Source organism: Cibotium barometz, chromosome 15 (genome assembly GCF_041138505.1).
Source record: "Cibotium barometz isolate CiBa-2024 chromosome 15, ASM4113850v1, whole genome shotgun sequence".
Taxonomy (NCBI): Eukaryota; Viridiplantae; Streptophyta; class Polypodiopsida; order Cyatheales; family Cibotiaceae; genus Cibotium; species Cibotium barometz.
The window spans coordinates 59801538-59812332 of NC_141060.1; the positions used below are offsets into that span (position 1 = coordinate 59801538).

Here is a 10795-nt window from a genome sequence, read left to right on the forward strand (position 1 = left end):
AGAGTTGAACAGACTTTTCTCTCTCTCCTTATTTTGTTTGGAAGAGGGGCGGGCAGAACTGCAAGAGGACCAGAGGGCCACTTTGAGACTGTTTATGGGCTGCATGGGTTTCCGGCTGCAAGTACAGGTCACTTGGATGTGTTTCTTGGCATGGAAGTGATATGAAAGCTCGCATGAGTGCATGTTCATAGAGCAGATTGCTTTCTTCTTGCTTGAAAGGAAAAGAGGGACCTATAGTTGTGGGCATATCTATGTTTCTAGATGTTTCATGAGGAAACAGGTCACTAGATGTATGTCGTTGTTGGCACTGTATTTGGATGGTGCTTTGTATGGTTTTGTGTGGAAATAGGAGAAAGGTTTCAAGGGGAAACAGGCCTAAGGGTTTCATGTGGAAACAGGTCGTAGGTTTCTCGAGGAAACATGTTTTTGGTTTCTCCAAGAGACAGGTCACATGCAGGCAGTGGGTACAGGAATGGACACATGTTTGGTACAACCTTGCTGCTGATTGGATAGGGGTTCGGGAATCCATGATTGAGATGGATAGTACATAGTCATAGGGGACGTGGGGACGGACCACTGGGATGGGGGAACGCCGTTTCATAACGCGCGGGAACGGAAACGGGTTGGGGACATCTGGGGACGCGAGTCCACGCTGTAACAAGGGGACGGTGAATCTAGGACGCCGGGATGGCTGGCCATGTGGGACGGGACGGTCAACTGACCGTTGCGCAGTTTGCCGTTACCTGTAGTGTTGGGTGCCTAGCTGTTGAGCAGCCCTCCTTACTTGGCCCATGGCTATAGCCTATAAGAAGAGCCCCCATTGGCACATGCTATAGGAACTTCAAGTCTTCAAGTCTTCAAGACACACCTCGGTCCTCCTTGGCACTTGCTCTAGCCTCTTGGCACTTGCAACACTCCTCAAGGCTCAAGCAAGGCTCAACTTTCAAGCTCAAGCCTCAAGGCTCAAGGCTCCTCAACTTAAGCAAGGCTCCTTGTCGCTCGGACCTCAAGCTCTCCTCAAGTCTCAAGCCTCAAGGCTCAAGTGGCATTGGGTAAGTTGACATTTGTACTACTCTAGTGATGGTCTCTTTTTTGTATGCCACTTACGTGGTTAGGGCCTAGGCCTTTGCCCTTGTCTTTTGCTTTAGCCTTTGGCAATTGGGTCTTGGGTGCTCGATCTCCTTTTTTGTAACACCCATTTTTTTGCTAGTATGACTTAATATTGATGCTTTGGAAGTGTAAAGTGACTTTGTTTTAGTATTGTTAAGCTTCTTAAATGAGTACTTACTTAAAATTGCATATTTTGTATGCCGTTCCATGCCGTTTCCCGTTTCCCGTCCTGGTTCCTAGGAATCCCTGTTCCCCACAAGACCTTGGCCGACCTTGCTACGCGAGATGTCCTCCATTGGCTCTCCGTCAGCTGTTGCAACTTTATCAGATAGGTCTATGTGGTCAAAATACTACCACAGAGTGCATGTGGTAAAGTGAACTTGAGTCCATCTCTCCTCCAAGGTGTGTAGTTAGAGTAAACACGGAGTGTATATGGTAGAGTGAATTTGAGCCCACCTCTCCTCCAAGGTGTGTGCTTTGACTACCGACATGGAGTGCACATGGTAAAGTGGACATGATGCCTCGTTGGCAAGGGACTTATGTCTACCCCCAAGGGTCGTGGGATGTAACATCTCGTTGGCAGGGTACTGTGTCTACGTCAACCGTGTATACATTCACTCATGGAAGGGTGGTAACCCTGGTGATTTCGTGAACTCATGGAAGGGTGGTAGTCCTGGTGAGTGACTTTGTGAACTCATGGAAGGGTGGTGGCCCTGGTGAATCTTACATGAACTCATGAAAGGGTGGTAGTCCTGGTGAGTGAAGTCTTGTGGAAGGGGAAAACCTAGTGAACATGTTTGGCTTCATGGAAGGGTAGTTGCCTTGGTGAAGCAATTGTATTCTTGTGTTGGACGGAGGTACCTTCTCTTGACTGCTTGCCTGCAGAAGCTGGTCGTATAGTAGGCCTCGCGCAAGGGACTGGCTATACAACAGCAAGTTGTGTATAGGTCGTACAGCTGAGAGTTTCTTCCGTCTACTGGCCGATTGTGAATAGGCCGAACAATGGTTGTTCTCATTTCTCAGGAATGCAAATTGCAGAGTGAATCTTCTCTCTTCTTCCCTCAGAATAGGTGGAAAACAGTGAGATGTTTTGGGGCAGAGTTGGAGCTTGTTTGGGACTGCTTTGTGGCACTGACTTGGCTTGGCTTTTGTGAAGAGGGTTTTGTGCTTCGTGGGATGTTGACCAGTACAGTGGAAAATCCGGTGCTGATTGCACCTTCACCTTGGATTCTTTGTAAAAGCTTCTATGTAATAAAGAAGTTCCTTTCCTAGGGAGACCGGGCGTTCCACCGGGTACATTATCGGTTACACTTTTTGCCTCGGACTTATGCAAGCTCTCCACCTTGGCCTAGCCCTTTGCTTGCCTCATAGCCTCTCGCCAATAACCAATTGCAAACCCCAATCACGATTCTGGAGGGACAAACTTTTTGTTCGAGATGGAACCACTATTTCTCTCTAGATGCAGTCCCTTTGATCGGAGTCACCGAGCCCGTAGTCAATTGTGCGCTTTTACGGGCTCCGCATGGAGTACGTGGCACTTCTTCCAACGATTGGAAGTACCTTGGGGCAGGTACTTGACCCCCCCCCCCCCCCCCCTTCCTCGTCATCGTCGGGGCGGACAGGGTCGCTTGGGTGGCTGGGCTCTCCTTGCTGTGGATACTTGTAGCCTCCTTGAAGAACCTACCCCATGAGGTGTTGGCGATGCTCGCCTCATCGGCTCTCATTTTCTTCAATGGGTGGAGTTCTATGAGCTCTTGCGCAAATGCTTGATCTATAGCGAGATGGAACACCTCATCCTTGCTTGCCCTAATCCTACATTGTGGCACCACGGGAATCAAACGCCGAGGCGGCCAATGCTTCAGGCATAGAGCCATCGACATCGACATCGCCCTTAGCCTAGCCTCCCCCCCCCCCCCCCCCCCCCCCCCCCAAACACCCCACCATTTCCTCTCCAAAGGTGCCTCACCCCTAGGAGCAGCGAGCCTAGGAGTGGCACGGGCAGGTCGCAACCGCTAGTGTGCCCAAGACTAGTGCGAGCCACAACATTCTCCCCCCCCCCCCCCCCCCCCCCCCCCCCTCTCTCTCTCTCTCTCTCTCTCTCTCTCTCGTGCGTGTGCTCTTGAAGACACCCCGGGTTCTCTTCCTGAGTGATTGGGTGGGTTGGAACCCCTTGGGGCCGGAAGGGGTAAGGCTCAAATGTTGGATCCGGGAAATTTAAGAAATGAACTTTAAGGAAGTAGGAAATTGTTAGGAATATCCTAGAGGACTTGCCTACGTTTCCAGATGATAGGATTTTCCCTAGACAAGTCCAGGAGAGAGAATTCTAGGATAGCCCACCATCATGATAGTGTAGGTAAGGCCCTGGCCCCTGAGTATGTCGCTTGCCCTCGTGAGTCTAGACATTCCTCTGGTGACTCTAACCATTGTATGGAGTAAAGGGAGGGCGGGGGTTTTACAACTTCACACTCAAAGTAGATTGATGAGAATGAGTGGACACCATGAGCCTTTTCGTTCTTGTATTTTCCATGTTACAAGTACTACCTGAAGTGCACAGAATCTCTAAAGGATAAATTAAGAATATCAGCTAGGTGTAATTGAAGGCAAACCCCAGCATACCGGCTAGGTGTAATTCAAGGCAAACCATCTTCATCAACAAAATTGCACAATCGTCTTTTCATGTAACCCCAACTCAACATTGAGGGGATGTGTTCGCCCCATGTCTTGAGGTCTGTCAGCTGTGGCTCTTAGAGCAGATAATCAAGGAAGTTGATTCTTACTGCACAATTGGCAGGACACCATGGCATCTTGGCATGTCTTTTGAGGATGCATATGAAGTTCCTCTTAGGAAAAGGTACTGGTTTTAGGAACAGGGGCTGGAAACAAACACGAGCAGAGCCAATTCAGCTGGACATATGTGTTAGCAAAACTTAGCTAGAGTGGCTGCAAGCTGCCCATTGATTGCAGCAAGTTTTTCGGGAATCAGAATAGTCTGAATAATTGATTTTCAGTCTAGCAGTCCAATTTCATAAAAATTCACTAATTGGATGAATCCTATTCTTTGTTTTTTCCTGTTGTCTGTTGAAGATCGATGTCTTTTATGTTGTCTGTTCTAGGTTGATTTCAATTTTCAGTCTGAGAATCAGAATAGTCTGATAATTGATTTTCAGTCTAGCAGTCCAATTTCATAAAAATTCACTAATTGGATGAATCCTATTTTTTTGTTTTTTCCTGTTGTCTGTTGAAGATCGATGTCTTTTATGTTGTCTGTTCTAGGTTGATGTCAATTTTCGTTTCTGTTGTCTGTTGTATCCTGATTTTTGTCATTTTTTAGGGAAACTCTTCTGTTGTTGGTCATCTTAAAATGTGCATGCTGGGCCTCCAGGTGTGGGCAGCTTCCGTTCCAAAAGGTCTGGGAAATGTGCCATTGAATGCCAGCTACAAACATGCTGATGGATATGCTTTCCAGGTACACTTAATTCTTTTTCAAGTTCTATTTTCTGTTGGTTTTATAGATGTTTAAGTTTAAGGGCAAGCTCTGCAAAGTTGAAGGAAATCTTGTCAAGTTTTTGGTGCATCTTTTGTTCTTCATTCCTATCAGCTTTGTTGTACTGTGAAGAAGCTGAAGTGTACATTCTGGTTGATGTTGATGAAGGATGCTTTGGGAAGTGCGTTGGAAGAGGTCTTTAAGGTGTCCCCTGATGGTGCTTTGGTATTCTTCCCAAGCTACAAACTTCTGGAAAAGCTTTGTGATCGCTGGAAAGCTACAGGCCAATGGAAGCGATTGTATGAAGAGAAGCAACTCTTTACTGGTATATACAAATGAACTTACTTGTCATTGATTTGGAGCCAAACTATGTTTTACCTGTCTTTATCTATGCATTTACTTCTTTCAACTATGAAATTTGCTAGAGCCTCGTGGTAAATTGGAAACCTTTGAGGCGATGCTGGCGGATTACTACAGAGCAGTGAATGGTAAATCAAAAACTGTAGCTCAGAAGAGCAAGTCAAGGGTTGGTGCCAAAAAGAATGCAAAAGACCAACTGGCCGACTCTTGCATGAAGAGGCAGTCAAAGAGTGGAGCTGCGTTTCTTGCTGTGTGCAGAGGAAAGGTGATTGCTTCTTCTTCTCCTTGTAACCAGTAGGAAAACTCAAGAGGTTTCTCATTCTTCCCTGTATTTGGCTGCTGCAGGTTTCAGAAGGAATAGACTTTTCAGACAGAAATGCTCGTGTAGTTGTATCTAACTTTGGTGCTACCCATTAATTTGTTATGGCTCTCTCTCTCTCTAATGTATGCATGCATGCATACAAACACACAAATTACTCATATGCATACATACAGGCATACACATATGTATGCCTACTTAATTATGTATACATACCTACATATGTAGGTATGTACGTACATTCATACATTTGTATGTACGTACCCACACACATACCTACATAAATACGTTCTTACATATGTACATACATACACGTTCTTACATATGTACATACATACATACATACATACACATACATGCATTTATGACTCTGGACATGTCAGTTATTTGGTGCGGTCTTAGCAAACTTGACTAAAAGCATAGTCATGTTAATCTTAACTGAAGGCATAGATTGTTGTTGGCATCCCTTTTCCGAATCAGTAAGTATCTAAATTGTACTTCATTGCACTATTTGGCCTGCTGGCGAAGGTTGGATGGCTTTTGGTAATTAATCAAGTTCCTTAAAATCGATTATAGGAAGGATCTGCAGGTGAACATGAAAAAGCAGTACAACTCTCAAAATAGGGTCTCCAAGAACCTTTTGAGTGGTGACCAGTGGTATTGCTATCAGGCCTTTCGGGCTCTGAACCAAGCAGTGGGTGAGTCTGCTTTTTTTTTTTTTTTTTTGGGGGGGGGGGGGGGGATGTTGTACAGTTTGCAGTTTGTTTTTGATTAGCAAGAAGTATTTGTGTGGGATAAGCAGCAGACCACCTAAAGTTGTCTAAGTCAGCTTTGTCCATGCTTGCAGGGCGCTGCATCAGGCATCGCCATGATTATGGAGCCATCATCTTGCTGGGTATGTGTGTAGTGTGAAAGGAGGTGCTATCATGTTGTCACTATGCATGTGTCAATGCTTTACATGCGATCACGGGAGTTTTTACTTGCAGATGAGCGCTACAAAAGAGCAAGCAATCTAGATTACATGTCAAAATGGCTGCGAAGTTCTATCCAGCAAGTAGAAAGTCTCGAGGACTCCCTCAAAGGACTGCAATCTTTTTTCCAAAAATTTAAGGTACCTTTAAAAATATTAAAATAGGTCGCAACAGGTGTGAAGAAAATAAATGGATATAGCAGCCAAATGCTGATATGTAATGGATTTTGTAAGACATTTTCTTTCATTTGATAGGGCTAGGTAATTGAGTCTTGTTTTAAGGGATGAAAGATGGGACAGTCAGTTGGGTTAGTTCACATGGTTGCAGACCAAAGAAAGGAATGTACTGCTGTGAGGGAACATACACTGGCTATACGCAGTGAAAAGTGGTGCTAGAAATGTGCTTTCACATAAATATATGGTTGGGACAAGATAGGGGCCTAGAAGTGAACCTTTTTATAATTGAAAGTAGAAATTATAGACAAAAACTGGCCAGCACCTACTAATGAATCATCAGAGATAGAAGGGGCTTAAGTTAGGGAGACTCAAGGGACTTTAGTTCCAAAGGAACCTGCTGCCACTAGCAGATCTATGAGCCTTATCTATGTTCTGCATTGGTAAGATGCACTTCTGGTTGACACATGGTATGCCTTCCGTGGAGATGGTGATTTTATTAACGGGGTTAAGGGTATAACCATGCAGAAATCTATGTTCCTTAATGTCACAAACCAAGCTTGAGGTTATGCTTCTTGCAGAAGTGTTCAAAAGCTCACACAATTAATCTGAAATATGAACATGAAGAGTGCTATATGATAAGCAAACAAAGTAAAGGGCTATATGACATATGAATATGAAGAGTGCTATATGATGACAAGCAAACAAAGCTTCTGCAAGGTAGGTGAATTGAGTAAAGGGTTAACGGCTATTTCAAAACCCTCTGTTTTTTATAGGACACATCGAACCAGAAGATCTCTTCTATCAATGACGTCGAGAACATCATATGTTTGAGCAATAGTATGATGTCCCAAGCTGCTGTATATGCTCCAGCAAAGGAAAGGTTTGCTTATTTCTTTTTCTTGGTACTATCAGGGACAGTGACCCAAGGTGTTGACAGTTATAAACAATTCCAATGATCTTTTTGTGTATACATGCAGATTTCTGAAGCAATCACAATCAGCCAAAGCCTTGCATTCGGGTGACAAACCCTCGTTTCCTGTAGGTGACAACCATGATAAAAAAAGGTTCGCAGGCCTGCATTCAAATAGAGCTGAATGTAATCAAGGCTGCTCTCCACATCAGCATCGCTCACCCTTGCAAGTTATACTCCAAACCAGAGAAAATTTGAACTCTGAACCTGCGGAATCTGGGTCAATGGTTACTTTGCTGGAATCTCCAACGATGGCTTCCCCATGGTCTTTGGCTAGGAGCTTGTACAGTGGTGCCGCTGAAGCCTCTTCAGCCAAGAGACATCGTCTGGATCGTCACCAGCAGTGGACACCAATAACTTCAACTCTCAGCAACACTCCAGAGGTCAATGGCTCCACCCTTCTGAACGCTCCATCTAGTTCTTATGAAATTCCTGGAACTGTGTGCTTACGGAATGAACTGATACCAGTGACGTCATGCAACTTGTTTGGGAAGAATAGTGAAAGGGTCTTCATATCTGCAGCTGGGACATCTGCAGTTAAAACTGTTGGTGCTTCTGGTATTCAAGAAGGGCCAAATTTTGATCCTCTAGTGAGGAGTTTATCGTCTGACTTCATGGCTTGCAAAGAATCAAGCTTAGATAACAAGGGCAACTTTAATAGTTTCAAGTTAGACTACAATCTGTCAGCTAGTATGAAGCTATCAAATCAAGTTGAGGAATCTTCTGAAGAGAACAATGGGATTACAGGATCTCTCCTGGAGGACAATGGGATTACAGGATCTCTCTTGGAGGACATTGGAACAGAAATGAGCATTTTGTGCGCCAGGTGTGGAGGGTCCTTGTTGAGAACCCCAAACCATGGTAACTGCCAGAAGGCAACACTGAAGAAAAAGTTTTTACAAGGGCTCATGGATTCCTTTAAGGCATGTAGAGGGACCCAATCTGCTGACTGTATTGATGTGTTGGTGTGTGAGACGTCGTTGCTGGATCCACGTGTTGAAGTTTGTACTGTCAACACGAATCATGTCAACCAACCCTCACAAGGTGTCTGGGTTGAAGAGGATGGATGTGTATTTAAGCCCTTGTTTTGCCCTTGCTGCAAGAATGAGCACTGCATTGGTGGTCATGTCCTAGCAGCTAATCGCATGAACATGAATTTAGTAGACATGGTAAGGATTACCTGATGGCAGCCCATTCCTCATTATCAGTCAAAACAAGGAGAATATTTTCACGAATGTTGTGGGATTTCTAATATTGCAGGCTCTACTTCTTAGTGATTCTCTCAAGGTGTCTGATGGAAGGCCTCGAAAGTGTGTCCAGGTATGTGCTAAGATTCTACTTTTTTGACGAGTTTAGATGCCTATTTAGATGTACTGGCTGCCTGCAGGGCAGGCAAATAAGCAAACTTAACCTTCTATTTTGGGGTTGGCATTCTGATTTTTGGTTGAAAGTGCTTAGTCTGCTGCCAATTAGGGAACAGAATGCCAGGAGACTCCAGCCTATGAAGAAAGATGGATTGGACCATCTTCTAATTTTCCTACAAAGAGAGGAAACCAAACACCCCCTCGACCCAAGGTCTCTTAAATGCAATTCAATGGCTAAGTATTTGATTAGATTTGTTATTGGAAGTCCTTCAATTCTGCATTCAAGTTGGAGGGGTTTATTCACACTAAATGCTTTTTCCTACTTGTTTAAGCTCCAGCTTTGTGTGGTTTGCAGTTGAAGCTTCCCAGGCGAGATTGATTTGGAGGCTATACCATGTGAACATGTGAAGAACTATTGAATAAGGTACCCTGGATTTTATGAGGAAAGAGGTTGAGGCTTGATAGCAACTTGCCACTGAGACCTCAGCCAGAGGTTTATATACACTCAGATGGCTTTCGCATTACCGAGCTTTTTGAATTGGTGCTGAAAATTGTACATACCATTATGCTTGTCTTTGCCTTTGCTAGTGTAAGCTAGCACCTACTTTCCTGTCCATTTGCGAGAAGACGTGTGTAACCAGCCCTAACCTTCATGCTGTAGTGAGCATGGAGAACATATCCTTAAGTTGATTAATGTAAGCAGAATGTAGAAGCCCAAAAATGTCATCAAACAATCAATCAAATAATGGAAGAGTCTGTGTTTTGATGTGAAGATCATGCCATAACTTTACTCTGTTGTGTGAGTCTTGATGCTCATTTCAGGACCATGCTGTTACTCATGATGGCCCGCCTGCAAAGTAGATTTGGCAAGGATGACATTCTGTCTCGAGGCTACATGGACAGTGTCAAAGCGATAGCGAGAATACACATGAACACTGAAATGAATGCACAAAGAGATGGAATATGCTGCTGTAATATTGTTTAGAGGGGTTACAACAATAGGAGGCCAGCATATCAGAAAGCTACACCTTCTTGCACATAGCTATGCTGGAAGCTAAAGGTTACAATGGAGAATGATGGATAAGCTCAAGGTTACAATGGAATGCGCTACAAAAGAAGGCTTGCTCCGAGAGTAATTTTCGTGCAAGCTTTTTATCGCGAGTCTCTTTTTACAATTCCATAAATTCTCCTTTTTTATATTGTAGTTCTTTTTTTTTGGGGGGGGGGGGGGACTCACCTTCTTTTGCCTCTCTTAAGATCAAACTCCACCGCTCATTTATGTTATTAACCACCAACAATAACTCCGAGATGGCCTCCATTGCACCAAGCAAACCATGCAAGCTACACCCAGAAAATCCAATAAGCTCGTACTTGAGAAGTTGCATCATGTTGCCAATTCAGAATCCCATAAAATAAAGCATAAAATAGTGTCCAACGAAGGAAACACGAGAAAGCCACTCTCTCAAATGTGAAACGATGAGGGTAGGTAGAAATCCATTGAAGGAATTGTCACATTACTAAAACATGTGAGGAATTAAAAATATGGCTATTGCAGGCGCTTCTTGATTCCCAGGTGAACAGATGCCAAAACCCTAGAAAAGAAATAAAAATCGATGATCATAAGCATGAAGAACATGATTAGAAGCCAATGACATCACAAGCAAGGAGAGCTTGTGATTATATACAAGACTATTTAGATATAAAGGACAAGACAAGGATTTAATAGTTACTATTGTAAATATTATATTCAAAGTTCATACAAGTGGGAACATGTTGCTACTCATCACTCTTGTCATCACTTAGTCGGGTTCTAAATAGGCTTCCACGTAAAACATTGATCAGAACTATCTCGTAAGATTGTAATATGTGATGAAGTTGTATGAATGGTCTCTGGGAATTAGTTTGTAAAGTGGAATTAGCGGAGGTAAGTTCCTCTATATTTGGAATTCACCAAGCACATCTTGAGAAGAAGTCCAATTTGAATCGGACTCTTGGATGCATTGGAACTTTCGCTTTTTTCTTTTGTGTATTTACATCTTTG

The 10795-nt window shown here is 43.8% G+C and overlaps 1 protein-coding gene across 5 annotated transcripts in view; it reads left to right on the forward strand.

Moving 5' to 3' along the window:
- LOC147631500 (uncharacterized) overlaps nt 1–9714 on the forward strand; it is a 29894-nt gene extending 20180 nt beyond the window's left edge. The window contains exons 19-32 of one of the 5 annotated variants that reach the window (XM_086809893.1): nt 4493–4576; nt 4763–4919; nt 5020–5219; nt 5300–5344; nt 5724–5752; nt 5850–5971; nt 6121–6168; nt 6260–6384; nt 7194–7300; nt 7398–8559; nt 8651–8710; nt 8864–8965; nt 9110–9178; nt 9577–9714. In XM_086809893.1, the coding sequence (XP_086666019.1) occupies nt 4493–4576; nt 4763–4919; nt 5020–5219; nt 5300–5344; nt 5724–5752; nt 5850–5971; nt 6121–6168; nt 6260–6384; nt 7194–7300; nt 7398–8559; nt 8651–8710; nt 8864–8965; nt 9110–9133 (2265 nt within the window). In that variant the 3' untranslated portion in view covers nt 9134–9178; nt 9577–9714. Of the gene's footprint in view, nt 1–4492; nt 4577–4762; nt 4920–5019; nt 5220–5299; nt 5345–5723; nt 5753–5849; nt 5972–6120; nt 6169–6259; nt 6385–7193; nt 7301–7397; nt 8560–8650; nt 8711–8848; nt 8966–9109; nt 9527–9576 lie in introns of those variants that run through there. The other 4 variants (XM_086809892.1, XM_086809894.1, XM_086809895.1 and 1 more) reach the window with 4 other exon arrangements.
- Nucleotides 9715–10795: the final 1081 nt, after the last annotated feature.